Here is a 19,784-nt window from a genome sequence, read left to right as displayed (position 1 = left end):
GGCAGGTTACGGGGTGTTTCTTTCCAGAACCTGTAGTTCAAACTGTAGGCGTTTATTTTTTCTTCTTTAAAGTCGCCTTCCACTCAAAAATATGCTTTTCTTCTTGTTCCTGCAGTTGTAGATGTTTGAGCTTCACTGCACAGAATGATGTTATTCTGCTATTATGGAGAGGGAGGGAGTCCATCTCCACCTTTAAGGAGTCACTGAGATCTCAGGATTTTCCCGTGACCGACCCTAACCCCACCACCCATGTTAGAAACCATGGTAACCTCTTTTGTCTCTATCCCAGATGCAGGAGCTAGAGCAGAGGGTGACAGAGGCCGACCAGCGGGCTGAGAGTGCTGAGAAACAGGTAGAGGTGCAGCTTTCATCCTTATTTTGACCACAGTTTGTGAAATATTAAAAGATTCAACTGCTTTTTTAAGTACTGAGTTTTGCAACGACATCGCTACACAGTCTGACAGGGCAAGAATCATAAGCAGGTTAGATACACTTATTAGGAAGAGAAAACAACAACAAACAGTAAAATTATTACTCAAACTGTCTGTTATAACCATCCATTACAGTTTCACCATTTTCCTGGTTGACAACTTTGACCTGTCATATTGGCCGTCGTTATCCGTGCACAGATTTAAGATTATAACTGACATTTCAGATATTTTTGCTTTATGTTTTACCTCCCAAAAGTGGTTTACATAATCTGGCTAAACTTTAAGCGTGTTTACAACCTGTCTGATCATTCGTTTCTTGCCCTGCCAGATTGTGTGGTAGAGATGTTGCCCTATTCCCAGATCCCAGCAATATACTTCAGCAAATATAATGCTGTCTTAACTAATAGAAATGATGGCCAACACTACAAGTTTTAATAAACCGTAACTATCCCTTTAAAAAGTAGAAAACAAACCAACAATTTAAATCAAATTATTCATTAAACATACAGTAATTCTTGTCAATATAATCTTTGTGACATTCTTAAATGCCGTAGTCATCCTTTTCCTCAACAAATGAATATATTTTTAAAATTTTATTGCATCATATTCAACACATTGAGTGATTTCAGAAAAAAAAAAAGCTGAACTCAAAGTCCACTTACTAGGCTGGAAAGACTGTGAGTGCTGTAAAAAGACCAAAATATGGAGCACTAACGTCACACACACATGTTGGGTATTGTGTTTTTCGTCTGACTTCTAACCACTAAGTAGGAGTCGACCTTTGATGGGACTTTACAAAAGGAGTGTGTGGTTTGAGGATAACAAACGTCCTACATATGACACATAGTCTGTCTCTCTTGCTGTTGGGTTTTATCACCAATTTGCTGTCATTACCAGGTGTTTTCTGTTGGTGGTAATTTAATGATCCCCTCTCTTTAAAAACAAGAAATACGTAAGGGCTTAGAAAGCTTTTTTCTCATCAGAGTTGACGGAAAGTATACTTGGTGTTCTCTTCTTGCCCATCAAAATTAAACAAACCATGCAAATGAGAGTCTATCGGCCGTGCCTGTGCATTCACTCCTCTGATTATGCATTTCAGATCCATGTCATGGAAGAAAAGCTGAAGTCTGCAAACATACAAACCAGCGAATCGGAGAGCTCGTTGTACAGAAAGTATCAAGACCTGACCAATCAGGTTCAAGAAAAAGATGCTGTGATAAAGAGATTAGAGATACAGCTGGAAAAACAGGTATGGGCGGAGCCATCCGATAAAGAGCAGAAATGTCCATTTATGTTCATAAAATGTAGGTTGAAATAATCCACAAACCCTGTTTTCTCTGACTACAGATCTTAGTCAGAGCCCAGGAGGCAAAAATTATTGAAGAGAAGGCTGCCAAGATTAAAGACTGGGTCACCTTTAAGCTTAGAGAGGTAAGCTCAGACATGTAGAGATACACACCTGACTGAAGTAAGATCTCGGGAAAGCCCTCAGCATGCTGAGAGACATTATCTGTGGTAGCAAGAGATGCTTATGATTAAAAGTGAATTATCTACAGCTGTTTGTATACTTTTGTCTTTATCTGCAAACAGTTGGCACAGAGTTGGAGAGTTTAAAAATAGTTATTTGTAAATGACTACCCATGCATCTCTGAAATTAAGCTGTTTTAAGAGGCATACACATTTCAATCACGATCTCAGCTTTCATAACAGGATAACACAAACTATTCCAGAAATACATCATTTAAATATTTTACGGTAGATGCTGCAAAACTACTTTGAGTCGTGTTTTTTACGATACACACGTTCCTTGTTGCAGATGGAGCAGGAAAACCAGCAGCTGAAAATGGCCAACTTGAAGCACACAGAACAAATAATGTTGCTACAGGACAAACTACAAGGTGAGTACTGTTGTAGGTGTTTGGAAAACTGCGCTATACATGATAGAGAAAAGAGAAAAGTCTTTTATCCCCATTACATTCCATCATATTCATTCTGCAGATGCTTTGTCCAAACGTAGGCCTACGTTTTACAATTATTTTCATCATCGATTAATTGTTTTGTCTATAAAATGTTTAAAAATTGTGAAAAAGTGGCACTCGCAATTTCTCAGAGCCCACGTTGATGTCTTCAATTTGCTTGTTTTGTCTGACAAACAGTCCAAAACCTAAAGATGAGCAAAATGACAGAAACAATTAATGATTATTTTCTGTCAGCTAACCAACTAATTGTTGCAACTCTAACCCAAGGCGACTTATAACAAGTGCATTCAAACTCAAAAGGAACAAGAGCTGGATGTCATTAAAAATGTAAAGTACAGCAGTTAAAAGCATGTTAGAAAGCTAAATTGCAAGTGTTTTGTTGCTGAGCTGCAACAAGGAGCCAGTGTAGTCGACGGAGAAGAGGAGTGGCATCGGAGAGCTTTGGAAAGTTGCGCTCCGTAATATTTCTTGCTTGTAATATTGGAAATCTTGGAATTTAAATGGTTTTACTGTCACCCATTGGAAAAGAATAAGTAAGTATAAGTAGTAGGGAATGAATGTGGTGGTTAAAAAACTGAGTTGTTGTATTTTTCTTTCTCCTTCAGCTCTCTTGGAGAAACCTGCATCCTCTGGATCTCCTGCCACCTCCCCTGTAATGGATACCCACCTGGTGCCAAATGGTTCGCTGTTTCCTCCCAGCTGCCCCGGCACACCACCTGCCCAAGATGACAGCTGGAGACAGACAGGTCCTCGTGGGGCCGCCTCTAATATCAAGACTTCACCAACAGGTGTGCTGCCCTTAATTCATATTATCTTTGGATGGGTAGCAGGGAGCTTTTGATTCGAGCTGAGCTGAACACACGACCGGAACAGAACCGGTAATGGTGGAAAGATCTTGAGTCTGATTGCAAGCCAAAATCTAACCTTAACTCATTCCTGGTTTTTGTAAAATGTGTTTCATTGAAATTCAAAACAATTTAGCTCAACTTTTAAGCCCCAAAATTGAGTTTTTATTTGCATTGCTGACTACACTGACAGCTATTTTTTGTGTTTGATTATTCTTTAAATAAGAATGTTAGTTTCATTTTCCTTCTATGCTCTTTTATTTTACGTCTGCCTTTACACTCTAGTCAGTGCTTGTGATCCCACCAGACACACTGCAGCACATTTCAGAAGCATCCCAGAAGTGGCGCTCTGCTTCTCTCCACTAAACATATGCACCTAGTCTATTTTTGACAGAAGCTGCACAGAGCAGATCGAGCCGGGCAGCAAGTCAGACACAGGAACGGCATAGAGCGATCGTATATCAACAATAAACTCAATTAAAAGAGACAAATAAAGAAACCATTTAACTACATAGCTTACTTACCCATAATAGAAGCACAAATATCAAGGAAAAATTACCAAATCAACAAAATCTGAGCAAGTTAACAAAATCTGCTACTGCAGTCATTACGGTAGCCTCGTTCGGCTTAGGCTACTGTAATTACTGTAGTAACAGCTCGACTGAATTTAAAAGGCAGCTGGCTTGACTTCAGTCGCCCCACTTCTGAAACTCTCCGTGGGGTATGAAGCTGTGCAGAGGATGGAACAAAGCTGTGTTGCAGCTGGAATGCGATGCAGCCATACCTGGTGCAACTAAGGCATAAGCAATGATTGTTAGAATATACAACGTACAACAGATTTTCAGTGGACTATTCCTTTAACATCATTTCCCCATATTCTGTTTCCTTAGATGTGAAAAGGTCTCCTGAACAGGCCACTAAAGGGATTTGCCACGGAGACCTTGCAGCACACAATGCTCTCTCTCAGGGTCGGAGCAGGGAGGGTCCCAGCAGTCCTGTTTCCATCGGTGGACCAGAGCTCCCAGTATGCCCAGAGGGTCAGGCAGGATGCTCAGACAGAGACAACTCCTCGGATGAGCTCAACAGCAAGTTCCGCTCTCAGTGCCTTCACTCATCCTCATCCTCTTCATCTTCATCCTCAGCTTACGAGATGGCCCACGGACCGAGCTCCCCAGAGTCCCCTCACAGAATAACACCTAAAAGCCCGCTCCTGTCACGCTCCCCCTCCACCAACAACCCTTTTCCGAATCCTCCGCAGCCTCTGGTTCACCAGTCAGGTACCAGCATGACATTACCCAAGGTACGGACTCCGCTCACCCCCAGGGACAGCATCCAGCTGGTCAAGAAGCACTACAGCCAGCCACAGCCCAGCCTGGACAGGCTTCACCACCTCAACATTAACATCGACATCATGACCCCATCTTCCAATTCCTCCACACTCAAGAGCACCGGCACTGCCACCTCGCCCTTCTCTCAGGTTGTAGAAGAAACAGACATTGATGATGGGCTTTCTGACAGCATGGATGGCGTAGTGGAGGGTGCGGGATCAGAAGACCCTTCCCGAGATGGAGTCTCCTTTGTGGGGCTCGCAGAGGAACTGGAGAGGTTGGATCCAGAAGTTCTGAAGCCTCCAACTCCTCCCTTACATCGCTTTCCTTCATGGGTACGAAAGACAAGTATTATCAACTTAACTTCTCCATGCTTGATGTATTATTGATGCTGTCAACATACTGTATCTTTAATGAGGAACCAACAGGGATTAAAGACTTGCTCAGCAAAGATCTCAATGCCAAAATGTTACCATTCAATGTTTCTTTTTTTATAATGAAGGTTTAAATGAAGTGATATGAATATTTCTGGCTTTGTCGACCTCTACAGGAGAGTCGGATCTATGCTGTGGCTAAGTCAGGAATGAGAGTATCAGAGGCCACTCCTGGAGCCAGGGGCCCCGGACGAGGTGAGTCGCCTGCAGGGAGAAACCAGAAACGAACCCGCCACTTGTTCATTGAACACTATACTGCAACAGAAAGACATTTAAACTCAACTTATATTCTCTGCAGCGCAGTGAGAAAGACACTAACAAGAGTGTTTAAAGTAATATCTAACCCTGTGTGTTTGTGCTCGTCTGTCTGCATGTGTGTCGTGAGCCTGGGTGGTGTTGCTTGCGGTGTGGGAGATGAGTCGGTGCTGTGAAGTGACATGTCATTCAGCTGATGCTTAAGCTGCTGTGGGGGGTGAGTGTGGTTGGTTTGGACCTGTCATTGCCGCCTTTGATGTCACTTCCTCTGGCCTGAGGCTCCACACACCTGTGCAGGTGCGGGCTCATCTTCGATAGGCAGTTCAGACTCCCCCCCCCCCCCCCTTTTTTTTTTCTTTTTTTTTTAAAGAGCCAAGGAAGAGCACAGGAGGGGGAGGGGTTTGGAGGAGCAGAGGGAGAGGCTGCTTTTTAATCATCTGCGATGAAAGGACGTGGTCTGGGTGTAATTACTGCTCTGCTTTCTGTCCCGTCATCATCCATTTTGTCTGGATGCAGACAGTGAGGTTTGACAGCACGCTGAATATTAAATTTCTTGACTGCCAGGTACACGTAACTGACTGCCAAACAGCTAGTTTGCGGTCATAGCTTGCTCAGCTTATTCAGCTTCCTCCCATGTTTGGGCCTTAAGGTTCTTCTGTTGATGGAGCATTTGTTCTCTGGCAAAATAAATTCCATGGACCAGCTTTATTTTGTTTTAGCTAAGGACCATTTTTTACCATTTAGGTACTTGAAGAGTCCTGCTGCAAGCAAGAGTGTGGATTTATCTGACCCCTTCTGCTCTATATTAAGTCTAAGGGTGTTTAACATATTGCTACACTACCTGTTTTAGTTTGCCAACAAGAGAGCTTTATCCCCTTTGCTATTACACATACAGTCCTGTGCAAAAGTTTTAGGCACTTTAGATGTTTAGTTTCTTATCCGTAATGCAGTACCATCAGGGAGGCATCTGATCGGTCCCAAATTCATTCTGCAGCATGACAATGACCCCAAACATACAGCCAGGGTCATAAAGAACTATCTTCATCAACAAGAAGAACAAGGAGTCCTGTAACAGATGGTTTGGCCCCCACAGAGTCCTGATCTCAACATCATGGAGTCAGTCTGGGATACATGAAGAGACAGAAGAAACTGAGACACAGAAGAACTGTGGCAACTTCTTCAAGATGCTTTGAACAACCAACCTGCCAAGAACCTGAAAAACTGTGTGCAGGTGTACCGAGGAGAACTGCTGCTGTTTAAAAGACAAAGCTGCTCACAACAAAATATTGATTTGATTCAGGTTTACTGCACTTTGTATGAAGCTAATTGATAAATTAAATGTATTCATGGCATTATTTTTAAAAGCATCCTCACTTTACTTTTAGTGCTTAAAACATTTGCACAGTACTGTATATCATATAGGAATGACTATATTACCAATAGATTTGGATCATATTAATGTAGAATTATTCTCATATTCTCCAATTTATCAAACCAATCTGAGCCACTGGTACATTTCATACACTGCTTATATCACAAGCTTGGGTGGACTTCCTAACAGACAAGAACTATCTCATCATATCATCATCATCTCATCTCATCATCTCATGATATTCATCTATAAACCCTCCACGCTACCCTCACATCTCCCATTTAAATCTTGTAACTAGATATCTCTTACATACCCACTAATCTCAGAAGGAGTAGTGATTATGTACTGATTATGAATGTTTTATGTTCTCAGGTCTGATGAAAAAGATCTGATGAGACTACCTGATATGAAATAAATGAAAGTGGCTGAAACACACACAACAATCTTTTTGGACTGTTTTATGTCACTTTTAAACTTGAAGTTGAAACCATTTTTTAAAAGCGGGATCAGTCTTATAGTCATGTATAATTAGATGCTTTTTATAAAGTTTTTATGGCATTTTTATTGCATAATTCTGTGTTTTTATCCTTCTTTATGTGCTTTTCTATTGAGTTGTGAGTATTTATATAAATCTCCATCCAGGGACGGGCGTTGCAAACTAGGCTCGGCGTTGCGTCATGCTATGTGCTTGTTCCATAAACAAATTTAAAAAAAAAAAAAACATTAAATAAAATAAATTTTGAATAAATGTTGACATGTGTATGTTACAGGGTCCAGCTTGCCCCAGTATCCAGCCGCAGGTCCGTTCACCCAACTGATCTATAAAAATATTAATGTACCAGTCTATACCACACTGAAAGGGGTGAGTTCTTTATTATTAAAGTTTTACGAAGCTTGTCAGCTTAATGTGTGGGATATCTACTACTGTATCTACTGTGCTTCAGGTTTTGATTATATTAATTACAGTATGTTACTTTGTGTTATAGGCATGAGATCAGCTTTCATCCATATTGAAATAACTTACTCTTTTGATGCGTCTGTGAGTTAGAAAGCCACTCAGATCAGCAGTGTGCCTCTGCCTGATGATGACTCCGGGTCTGAAGACGACAGCAGCTCTCTGGCCAGTTTACGGACCTCCATCCTGAGTCCGGACAAGAAGGGCAGTGTCCCTGGGAGCCCACGTGCTGTCAAGAGAGGTGAGGATTCTGGATCACTGTTAAAGTAATACAGACAGGATTAAATCAGCAAAAAAAAAAAAAACATGTGCGAAAATGTCATTTCTACAAGGAAACTGCATTTCTTCAAGCTTGTTGGCAAGCTTGTTGGCAATACATTTTTAAGCTAACCTTGGAAGTTTTGAATTGTTTTATTAGGCTGATAGGAAAATTTTTGGCTTTTTTCCTGAACCAAATGAAGAGTGTGTAATTCCTTATTTGATCTGAAAACATAAACAAACTCGGAAACTTTTCCTGTGAGTAAAAGCACTCTGTAAGAAGGAAATCCAAACCTTCAACACTTCTTTAAATCATTAACTGAAGAAGAAGTAAAGTCATTTAAGAGCCTTCTGCCTTGAACCACCTGTTGCTCGCTGTCTTTTTAATTAAGACATGTATTAATCGTTCCCTGTGTTTTTCCTCCTCCAACCTGTGTCTGTATGCCTTTCTTACTGAACCTTTATGTGCCATTTTCTGTTCTCCTAGGTGTGTCAATGTCCTCCATCAGCTCAGAGAGCGATTATGCGATTCCTCCTGATGCCTACTCCCTGGACAGTGACTACTCTGAACCAGAACATAAAGTCCAGCGGACCTCGTCTTACTCCTGTGAGAGCACTGGGCCTGTGAGTAGAGGAGTCCTCTTGTGCTGTATTATTCTACCATCAAGATGGCTGCTAAAAATAGCGGTGCCAATTGAAATAAACACAGACTCTAAATGATAAAGAAATCATTGGAGTTGTTCAAATAGGGTATGAACAGTCTTATTTTTGGGTCACGTATTATTATTAGATACTCATTAATTTCATTTCATTATATTCAATATTTCATTATATGATTATATCCATTTCAGCTGTTATTTTTTACATACTGCAAATAAGTAATCTCTAGTTTAAATAAAGTTTCTGCAGTGTTAGAGGACATCCAGGAGGAATTGTTTTTATAAAATGCCCTGAAGTTAGGTGCATGATGGTGAGCTTTCTGTCTACCAGTGTATTAATAAAGCCAGAAGTGTTCATTTAAAAAAAATGACAATGCAAAAAGTAATAATACACTAAAAGGGGAGCAAATGCAGGTTATGGAAGTGAGACTTTAAGAAAAGGTTTCACATAAAAATTACCTCAAAACAAAGTGCTAAATCTTACACACCACGCCATAGTATACGATGTTTTTAACCAGTTGTGTCTGCAGGAGATGCTGGAGAAGTCTGGGTACCTCCTGAAGATGGGCAGTCAGGTGAAAGCCTGGAAACGTCGCTGGTTCATCCTGAGGAATGGAGAGATCCTCTACTACAAATCTCCTGTGAGTGTGTCTCACTGCGAGCCTGCCTTTCTGCTTCCTTCTAAGGTTTTGCTGTCTCCACAGAAAACATTGCAAGGATATTTCAAAATTTTTTGTGTTTATGAAATGGTTGGCGGCAGTTGAAGGCACCATGAAAATACCTAGACCAAAGACCTTGTCACTAGCAATATTGTCAGATGTAACTAATGCATCTGTGACCGCTCCAGTTTCTGATGGAATTCTTGTATAATTTTGGACAGAAATGAAGACTCTTGTGTGTGTGTGTGTGTGTGTGTGTGTGTGTGTGTGTGTGTGTGTGTGTTTGTGTTCTCGGGTTGGTGTTTGCAGAGTGACGTGATCAGGAAACCTCAAGGTCAGATTGAGCTCAATTCGTCGTGCCGTATAGTACGTGGAGAAGGAGCGCAGACATTTCAAGTAAGTGGAAAAACACATTTAAAATGCATTGCAAAGTACTCAAGATGGTGTAAGAACATTTAAAGATACAATATACTGACAGTTTTCAATAGGACTAAATATTTGACATAGTGGCTCCTTTTTGTTGCAATAAAGAACTTGTATTTCTTAAACAAAGAAAGTTGTGAGGGGGCACATGCAGCTACGTACGCCAGCACTATTATTGCAGCGCTGCATCACAGTAGAGCTTTACTGCTGCATACCAGAGAAGCAGCTTAAGATGACATCAAGTATAGCATTGGCTGGGAATGTTTTCCTGGCTCTTCGGAAGCTGATTCTGATCTCCTCTGACATGATGATGCTATCTCAGTCGGCTTGGCTTAGCATTTTTCCCATATTTCTCCCTTTCGTCTAATCAGTTGATTACAGAGAAGAAGACCTTCTACCTGACCGCTGATTCACCCAACATCCTTGAGGAGTGGATCAGGGTTCTGCAGAACATACTCAAAGTCCAGGCCACCAGCCCGGTTACCGTGGAGACCACTGCCAAGCCCACCGTGAGAGGCTGGCTTACGAAGGTCAGAAGCCAGAGGTTATGAGATATCATTTGGTCTCAAATCTACAATATACTGAATATTTCTGATCAATTAATAAAAGCAACAGATTTAAAGGTACCCCGTGGAGTTTTGTTGTAAACAAACAAGTTAATTTTACATTGTGTATATCCTTGAGGTCTAACAAACTTCTTCATTAAGCATTAGTCAGATCAGTGGATTGTATCCCACTGCTACTGTATGCTATCATAAAACATTTCTCCATAGCACCCCTAGTGGTCAAAAACTGCATGAGGTACCTTTAAAGTTAGGGGAAAAAGAGCCTTAGTTATTGCTTAAGAGTTAACAATAAGAGTTTAACAATTAAAACTAGGAGAAAATAAGTTTTCGTAGGCTTTAATATTGTAATTTTCAGGCAACTAATGATTGTTTTCATTATTGATTAATCTGTCAATGTTTTTACTGTTAATCAATAGATCATTTGGACTATAAAATATCAGAAAGTGTTGAACAATACTAGTTTTCCAGACCGCAGTTTGAAATCTTAAAATTACTTTTTTGACTGGCCACAGTCCAAAACTCAAAAATATGTAGTTTACTATCATAGAAAACAAAAAACAGCAAATCTTTACATTTAAGTAGGTCAATATTTGTCATTTTTGCTAAAAACATGACTTCAAATATTAAGCAATTGTTGAAATAGTTTGTATCAGTTAATCAATTAAAGTTGTTACAGCTCAAATTATTAAAGCATCTGGAATTCCATCTAAACTCAATATTTTAAAAAAGTGTTTTAACTCTGTGTGTATTTATTTGTATTTGCTGAAATTATGTAGTTAGATTTATTTGTTGTTTATTTTTATGAATATCCATTGCATAGTTGCAAGAGGATAGGCTTTCTCCCTAAAGAGCATTGCAGAAATCATGTGTTTTCGGGCATAAAGTCCTCATTCAGGCAGGTATAGAAATGTCTGTTTCTGGGGTGGGGGGGTGGGGGGGGGGGGGGGTTTGACAGAGCACTCTCAAAGCAGATTCTTGAAAGCTTCCTTCACGTTGGGACACGGCTATGAGGCTAGACCTGCTGGAATGCTACATTCCCCCACCTCTAGCTCTCTCCCTGCCTTTCCTCAGCTGAGGCTTGTCTTTTAGTAAAGTTAAGACACTCAAGCATCTGACGGGTGTGTGTGATTGGTCTATGACAGATGACAGATGACTGACAACCTCAAGCTGAGATGATGGAGCCCATATGCTGTCACCAACCCCCAAATTCTTTCCTTCGAGTTGTCTTTGATCTGCTGGTTATGACGTGATCCCAGTTCAGACGGGGGCTGTCCTGCCTCTCAGCGTAGTTCACCTTGTTGTGACCCCGCCTTTGTGGGGGATGCACAGCTGGCTTCGTGTTGAAGGCATCCTCCAGTGTCATCATTGCTCCATTCATATTTCTAAAACTAAGTCAGTCTCAGAAAGTGACGTATACTTATCGTCTGCAGCTGCATTCCTGGTGAAAATGCAGTTGAATGCAGCAGGTTAATCAGAGCGTGGATGGGCTGTTTTTATTTGGCAGAAATCAGTTGTCACTTTGCTTTGGAAACAACAAAAAAAAAGTCCTGTTTGAATTTTCAAATGGAAGTAACTGAAGTTGCTCTCACATGATTTACACACCTACATGCATGCTCCCCAGACATCTGCCGGTCAGATGTAGGAATCAGAAATTCTCTGACCCTGATCTGTCAAGCTTTTTTTGAAATAACTTTTTGGTCAGAGTTTCAAAGAATACAAAAAAATGCACAGGCTTATATTTACTACTGTTTTGAAAAATAGCCACATAGTCTTGGAACTTGTCCTGAAACTTTTCTCATATTTGTCTGTGCTGTTGTCTTCATGTTTCAGGTCAAACATGGACACTCTAAGCTGGTGTGGTGTTCTTTGGTTGGAAAAGTCTTCTACTACTATCGCAACCAGGAAGACAAGGTTCATACAACATGCCTCTCTCTCTCACTTTTAACATGCCTTCACCTGCTTTTCATTTTGTCTTTTGCTAGTTATTATTAAGGCCTGCAAGTACATGCTTCTTAACGGTTGTCTTCACCTGTACAGAGTAAGGCCTTTGACAAATAAATAATTGGTGGAGAAGTTAAATGAACTTTCTAACTAGTTGGTGTTGGAAAAAGAAAAAGAACAAAGAACTTGTTGCCACCTTATTTTGTTCAAGCCCCTGTTATACCAACTCCTACTCTGTTTCAGTTGCCTCTGGGTCAGCTGCAGATGCGTGAGGCATCAGTACAGGAAGTGGATCGCTCCTGTGACTCAGATGAAGACTATGAGACGGGCAGTCGAGGTTTCCTCTCCTCGCACTGCACTTTAGTGGTCCAGCCAAGAGACCAGAGCCCCACGTACCTGCTCATTGGCACCAAGCAGGAGAAGGTAATGAATGTCTCAATAATGTCTCAAACTGTTTTTGTTCTTTCATTTTTGTTTGTATATTGATGAGAAGTTGTTTTTTTTTTACACAGGATACATGGCTGTATCACCTGTCTGTGGCAGCAGGCAGCAGTGCAACCTTAAAGGTGGGCACAGAGTACGAGCAGCTCATCGGTAAACTCCTTGATGCAGAGGGAGACCCAGGTGAGAAATCCATCACTGTCAAACACAAATATGTTGACTTATAGATTTAACATGCTCCTTTGCTACTACGTAATTTCACACGTAATTTAGAAATACTTCCTCTTAATTACAAATTAGTCATTTAAGTATTTTTGCACCGATCAACCCAAAAAGCAGGCTTTAGTAGGCTTGCTTGAAAGTCAGTTAATAATCATTTTAATAAAATGCAGGTCAGTGCAATGCAAAACAGGTTTATTCATCTAATTTATAACAACAGCAGATGTGCATTATGTTTTTAAAGGGCACATAACATGCTTTTTGTGATTTTATGTCATTTATATACTGTTATAATTTCAGATATCTATGTTAAACATGGTCAGAGTTCCAAAACTTGAGATGAACATATGTAAAAATGGTCCCTGAAAGTCAAAAGCCAGGGCTTCAGTCTGTTCTGAATGCTTTATTTGCAATGTTACCTCTACTTCCCCGGTCAGACTGACATCAGATTGTTAGTGCATTCCCACAAACAAATGTCTGTCCCACAATCTTTGTTGGCTCGAACATGCACGGATGTATTTGAGAAGTTGACATTTTGAGTAAAGAACAAGAAAAAGAAGGTAAATCCTACTACTTTTAGATAACCTCTGGAGCCAGCAGAGACTAACCAATCAGAACAGAGTGGGTCCTTTTCAGAGGGGGCCCTTAGAGAGACAGGAGCTAAAACAGCCTGTTTCAGTCAGAGGCTGAACTGAGGGGCTGCATAAAGGGCCAGTATAAGATAAATAAGGAGTTCTTTGAACTGTAAGTAATGCAAAGATATTCCAGTAGAGCCCCAGAATATAAATATAGACCTGGAAATGTGCATGATATGTCCCCTTTGAATAGGAGCATGTTGTCTGCATGCAATGGTGCTGGATTTTTTTCAAATTTGATTTAAATTAACAACTCAAAAACATGTGATCTAAGTATGTCACAAGAGTAATGTCGTACCAATAACACTGTATTCTTTGTTGAAAACACTGAAGATGAATTTGCAACACTTGGATACACACAGTATGGATAATTGACTGAAAGGCGCAGGGCTTACAAAGTCCCTGTACAAGTGGATACAAATTTACTCAGTAGCGTGCTACGTGTTATTTTGATCCACAATGTCTGACAGCTTTAATCCACACTGCAGACAGTGTTTACGACTGGGACACGGTGTGTGAATATTTGTCAGCTGTCGAGTCGTTATAGCTTTGAAATTCAATCTCTATGTTTCTCTGTACGTGCATGTGTGTTTGCGTGGGTTCATGTGCGCGCCTCTCTTCTTTTTTTTTTTTTTCCCAGAATCTGCCTTGTGGAAGAGTGAGGCCTTGAGCTTCTGTAAGGAGGGTCTGCGCTCGCCTCTCACCACTCTACCCTCTGAAGCTCTGCAGACAGAGGCTCTTAAGCTTTTTAAGGTCAGTCCCTCCACCTCTAACCCCTCTTTCTGTCTCTTCCTCTCCCTTTTGTTCCGTTCCACTTACTTTTGATTTTCATCTTCCTTTTATCTCTTTCTACAAATCCTTCTTTCTTTATCTGTCTCTCATGGTGAGGGTCTGTTCAAGGCATTATTCATCCTACTCCTGTGCAGTGTGTCCCCACCGTAGCTCCCCCTTTATCCCCTCCTACTCCTGGACGCGCTCCGCGGCCTTCCTCTTCTCTTCCCTTCTGCCTCTAAACCCGATCAAAGGCTGAAGGACGAGGGGCCCCAACTCATTAAGAGTGTGGAAGAGAGATAATGGCCTTGATTATCTGCTCTGATTGAGGCTAACCGTTCCTCTGGTTTACAGCCAGTGTGAAAGGAGCCCCTTTTAAGAGGAGACATGGGAGGTCAGAGCCTTCAGAGTGGCAGCAATGGATATCGAAGCCACAGGATGGGGGGAGGAGAAATGGGATCAGAGCAGAAGCAGGGACCTTGTAGGTAGATGGAAGATCCTTTTCCTCTCTTTTCAACTCACAGTGTGCCCACCCAGAACCCCCCCCCCCCCCCCCCCCCCCCCCCGCCTCCCCTCCCTGCCCGACTCATGCTTCACAGCCTCATCCACTACAGTAAGGCTGTAGGAATGAAGGGTGAATAGATTGCCACTCTCTTTGACCAGTCAGCCTTAAAAACAGAGTCCCAAACACACACAAAGAAACAGAATGAATGGATGTGACGCGCTTTTCAAGTCTGCGCTCCACTTCATGCCTTTGAAGTATTAATGAATCTGATCAAGACTGATGAAAACTGTTAAATGGGTTCTTTGTCTTCATCTGTCCCAGTGGATAACAACAATGCCTACTTGGAAAAATAATGACGTTCACATTTCTATCCTCAAACTGGAACTCTTTCTGACCTCTTGCCACTATATTTTTTTATTTATCTGACCTGAATTTTGCCATCAGTTTCATTTATTTTGCTATTATAACATACATTGAAATCATGCTGCCTCCAGTAAGTCTGGAGTGTCTGGTGCATGTTTGACTCCATCTGCTGGCAGCGCAGTGAAATGACGCATCAGTCTCAAAATATGAAGAAGTTTTTCTCTCCTCTGCAGTCCTGTCAGCTCTTCATCAACGTGCTGGTCGAGTCTCCATCTGTCGATTACCACACTTCGTTGGCCCAGAATGCTTTGCAAGTTTGTCTGACGCACCCAGAGCTGCAGAATGAAATGTACTGTCAGCTCATCAAACAGACTAACCGCCGGACGCCACACAACTATTCCCTCACACAGGTCAGCCGGGTGTGCACTAAAAATAAAACAGATACATGTGAAGAGTTAGAGCAAAGAGGGGAATACAGAGCAGGAAAAGTGGATATTTCTGTTTATTTGTAACTTTTTGGCAAACATTTTCCTTTGATGAAAAAAATTTACAGAAGAGATTTTTTCAGTGTTCTTGTTACCTAAAGTCTCTTTTTACCACCGCTTTCTGTAGTGCTGGCAGCTGTTGTCTCTGTGTGTGGCTCTGTTCCTTCCTCAACAACATTTCCTCTGGTACCTGAGACAGTACCTGCAACGCAACGCTGACCCAAGGTGAGCTGCGTCACGCCTTGTAGCTGACCCCTGATTCCTTGAAGTATAGCAAAAAAAATCAACAAAGTAACTAAATGAAAATAAAAATGAACAGGTTTCCAAATATGTCTTTACGCATTCATCTTATTTCTCCACACAGGAGTGAGGTGGGGAAGTATGCAGTGTACTGTCAGAGGTCAGTGGAGCGAACGCTACAGAATGGAGAGCGAGAGGCCAAACCTTCGCGTATGGAGATAGTGTCCATCCTGCTGAGGAACCCGTACCACCATTCGCTGCCATTCAGCATCCCAGTCCACTTTATGAACAACACCTATCAGGTAACATATCCATCCTGATCCTGACATCTACCTCATCAATCTTTTCTCTTTAACATATGATGGCTCCAGATCCAGAATTGCAGGATCTGAAACCTCTGGTGCTGCCTGGTGGTTCTGCAGCTGTATGATATCGTCGCTATCTGTTTTCTCGTGTAGGTGGTGGGTTTCGACGGCTCCACCACAGTGGAAGAGTTCCTCAACACGCTGAACCAGAGGATTGGCATGAGGAAGCCTCAGCTGTCCGGCTTTGCCCTCTTCACTGATGATCCATCTGGCAAAGACCTGGAGCACTGCCTGCAGCCGTCTGCCAAGGTTGGACTGCGGGTCAATGAGAATAAGTGGATGGGGAGAAACCCTCCACTCCACTGAAGCTCTTGGCTTTCTGTGGTGTATTTAGTCAAATAACTCATATCATGTTACCTAATACTTTTGAAGATCAGTAGTGGATAGTTAAAGACTAATTTGGACAAATTCAGGCTGTCCAAACTTTTTTGTTACTTTTTTATTTTCAAATGCTGGCATATTCCAGCATAATAGCCTTCCTCTGTAATTTAATTTCACTCAATCGTGGTACAAGAAGTACTTCCACTTAATTTTAATTTTGGTTACTGAAACTGTTCCATCATGTCCAACCACTCAAGCAAAGACAGTGAACTATATCTGGCACATACAGCACAGTATAGCCAACATTTTTTGGACAAATCAGTGTCTTAGTCTTTAGCTATAGCTACTGCAACCTGCTGACAGAACCAAAAATAAGGTAAAACGATTCCACATGTCTGACTTGAGAGTTACTTGTATCCCTTTTGCCAGATCTGTGATGTCATTTCCAAGTGGGAGCAGGCCCTAAAGGAGCTGCACCCTGGGAAAAACGAGGGGACTCGGATTGTCCGTCTAACATATAAGAACAGGTAGGATTCCCATGCTCACATGTGGGCTGCGTAACAGCGTTCAAACAAACACAGACACACCTATAAACTCAAAATCCTTTATTGTGTGTTCATAATTATTCCTTGACCAAAAACAAACATTTGTGTAAAGAAAAGAAGGCCTTGTAGAATAAAAAAAAACATAGACCACACAATAAAAGATGGTGATTCTCCCCTTACCTAGTAATTTTAAGTGTTGGGGTTAGGTTTCTTGCACCATGAAAATGCAGTGGTGTGTGCATAATTTCATTCTCTGCCAGATTCTTTTCCCTGAAAAACAAGTTTCATGACAACCTTTCCCTTTGTTGTTGTTTTTTTTTTATGTCCTTGTACAGGCTATGTTTCCGATCTCAGGTGAAAGGAGAGACGGAGCGAGAGCGCCTCCTCCTGGCGTACCAGGTGAATGATGAAGTTCACCAAGGCAACTTCCCTGTGAACAAAGAGCTGGCTCTTGAGGTGGCTGCCCTCATGGCACAGGTGTGTAAAGATTATGCCAAGACACAATATAAATTGTAATAAAGCTTTTTGCACAAAAAGCAGCATTGTACTGTATTTGATTTATAAAGGGCTCATTAAGTCCAAGAGAAACATGCTGCAGGTGACTATTTAAAAACATCAGTCTCTTTTTTTTTTCTCACCATATGTCTTCGTTCTTTTTTTGTCTTCTTGCAGGTTGAACATGGTGATTTGGAGCGACCAGCTGCTTCCTCGCCCACCAGTTCTCCTCAACCCAAATCTCAGCTGATTCTCCTGCAGGCTTTAGAGCGCTTCTACCCCAAACACTACAAACAAGACTGCAGCTCGGAGCAGCTCAGGTAAAACAAACACTTGTGTTATCTAAATGCATCATCATCATATTTATTTATCAAGAGCATGATGTCAGCTTACAGATTTGTTTACTTGTATTTATTTGCTTACTTGTATTTTGCAATATCCACAAGTCTGACAGACATCGTGGTGGTATTTAGTCATTAATTAGTCTATGTCAAGCAAGGCTAGATCAGACACAGATGTTGTAGGGTGCTCATGTTGTGAATTTACTTTAAATGTAGTAACTACAGATTCATATTTAAACCTGCACTACTGTTTCTTGTCTCCTTTCAGAGATCTTACTGAGCGTCTGGCCACTAAGTGGTCTGTGCTACGTGGGTGCAGTGCATCCGAGTGTGTGAGAATATACCTAACCGTGGCTCGGAAATGGCCCCTGTTTGGAGCCAAACTCCTCAGTGCTAAGGTAAAAAGGCTTGAACTGTAACATAGCCGTCTGTGATGCTTGTAAGCACAGGTCGGACCAGTCTGTTGTCTTCACTTAGGGTGAATTACACCCGTAACATGACCTGTCTTTGTTTTCCGTGTCCACAGCCTGTCCCTCCCTCTCCTATTGAGCAGAGCCAGGTGTGGCTGGCAGTCAATGAGGATGGATTGTGTGTACTGGACTACACAATGGTGAGTTTCAAACTGTAGAGAGTAAATACCTCTGTCAACACAAGCCATCTCTGTCCTGTGTTGTTATGTAAAACATAAAGAGAATGACATTTATTTAATTGGAACATTTTAGAATTTAGGGTCAGGGTTTACTTGTGCTGCAGACCTACAGATTTATAACTGAAATACTGAGATTCCTATTTACAACTACCATGTCTGCAGAGCTTTGTTGACCCACTGGTCTGGAAAGATTTTTTTTTTATTTGTGTTTCAAACCAAACACCAGAAATGCACAGGAAAATAAAATGACCAACCTCCAATTTGACATTCTTGACCCTGACAGACAGCAGTTTCAACATGTAAAAGATGTTAGGTTGAGCTCTGTAATTTTCAGCAGCCCATGGTGCTCTGTTTCTTTCTTGGTCTGGCGGGCAGCTTTGCTCATGTGCTCTCAGAAAGTCAGAGAAAAGAACAAAGTAAAAATCACAGTCACTGAAAATTATGTGACACTTCTTCACACTCAATTTGCCCCTCAAAAAAGCAGAAACCAAAACGATTTCCCAAGTGAATTCCGTGCTTTATTCTAGGATCAGCAATAAAATCTGAACACGCTCCGTGTTTATATCCGTTTCACTGCAAATTTACACTGGCAATGCTTACATTTTGCAGCACACGCTGGTCACATACTCCTACCAGTCTGTGATTACCTTTGGTGGTTGCTGTGATGATTTCATGGTGGTCACGAGCCAGCAGAGGGAGCCTGGAGTTGGGAAGAAAAGCGTGGAGAAGCTGGTCTTTGCTATGGCTAAACCAAAGGTAAGCCCCTTGTGTTCACACGTCTGATTTGTGGGTGTTCAAAAGCTTAGCCATGTTTCCACTTTGGCCTCACATGTAACTAAGGTTGTCACTTGTCATTTTGTTAGATGATCTAATATACACCAGGCGGTTCTTCTATATTTACCAGGGAGCACATGGAAAGATTGTGGAGTACGTCAATAAATGTGAAAAAAAATTAAATTACAATTTGATTTAAAACATACAGCTGTAACACCTGAACGTTGCATATTTAGCAATTAAGAATGTGTGAAAATGAGTTGGCAAGGGATCAGAGAAGTCTAAATGGTTAGCTAAAAGTAATGGACAGTTGAAATAGATCACTAAAGTAATGGATAAAGTGTTGAAATTCAGCTAAAGGTAACATAAAGAGTTAAAATTGTTAACTAAAGCAATGGATAAATGTTTGAAATAACTAAATTAATGGACAGTTTAAATAGATAACTATCGAAAACAGTCTACATCAGTTAACAAGCTACATTAGTTAGCAAGGAAGCAGAGAAATTAGTTGGTAAGGGAATAGAGAAGCC

The 19,784-nt window shown here is 41.3% G+C and overlaps 1 protein-coding gene across 2 annotated transcripts in view; it reads left to right on the top strand.

The window, feature by feature from the left end:
• The window catches only part of plekhh1 (pleckstrin homology domain containing, family H (with MyTH4 domain) member 1), a 37,605-nt gene that overhangs the window by 15,562 nt on the left and 2,259 nt on the right, over positions 1-19,784 (top strand). Inside the window, exons 3-30 of one of the 2 annotated variants that reach the window (XM_042389171.1) lie at positions 290-352; positions 1,531-1,680; positions 1,779-1,862; positions 2,248-2,329; positions 3,016-3,198; positions 4,146-4,292; positions 4,398-4,918; positions 5,134-5,212; positions 7,415-7,506; positions 7,693-7,840; positions 8,345-8,481; positions 9,047-9,157; positions 9,485-9,571; positions 9,970-10,128; positions 11,995-12,075; positions 12,349-12,528; positions 12,618-12,729; positions 14,041-14,153; positions 15,273-15,449; positions 15,652-15,749; positions 15,889-16,066; positions 16,223-16,378; positions 16,880-16,977; positions 17,331-17,472; positions 17,668-17,810; positions 18,100-18,229; positions 18,358-18,441; positions 19,090-19,236. In XM_042389171.1, the coding sequence (XP_042245105.1) occupies positions 290-352; positions 1,531-1,680; positions 1,779-1,862; positions 2,248-2,329; positions 3,016-3,198; positions 4,146-4,292; positions 4,398-4,918; positions 5,134-5,212; positions 7,415-7,506; positions 7,693-7,840; positions 8,345-8,481; positions 9,047-9,157; positions 9,485-9,571; positions 9,970-10,128; positions 11,995-12,075; positions 12,349-12,528; positions 12,618-12,729; positions 14,041-14,153; positions 15,273-15,449; positions 15,652-15,749; positions 15,889-16,066; positions 16,223-16,378; positions 16,880-16,977; positions 17,331-17,472; positions 17,668-17,810; positions 18,100-18,229; positions 18,358-18,441; positions 19,090-19,236 (3,882 nt within the window). Of the gene's footprint in view, positions 1-289; positions 353-1,530; positions 1,681-1,778; positions 1,863-2,247; positions 2,330-3,015; positions 3,199-4,145; positions 4,919-5,133; positions 5,213-7,414; positions 7,507-7,692; positions 7,841-8,344; positions 8,482-9,046; positions 9,158-9,484; positions 9,572-9,969; positions 10,129-11,994; positions 12,076-12,348; positions 12,529-12,617; positions 12,730-14,040; positions 14,154-15,272; positions 15,450-15,651; positions 15,750-15,888; positions 16,067-16,222; positions 16,379-16,879; positions 16,978-17,330; positions 17,473-17,667; positions 17,811-18,099; positions 18,230-18,357; positions 18,442-19,089; positions 19,237-19,784 lie in introns of both variants that reach the window. The other variant, XM_042389170.1, reaches the window with a different exon arrangement.

Source organism: Thunnus maccoyii, chromosome 16 (assembly GCF_910596095.1).
Source record: "Thunnus maccoyii chromosome 16, fThuMac1.1, whole genome shotgun sequence".
NCBI classification, from domain to species: Eukaryota; Metazoa; Chordata; class Actinopteri; order Scombriformes; family Scombridae; genus Thunnus; species Thunnus maccoyii.
Note: the sequence above shows the minus strand (reverse complement) of the source record. Positions and strands in the feature narration are given on the sequence as shown.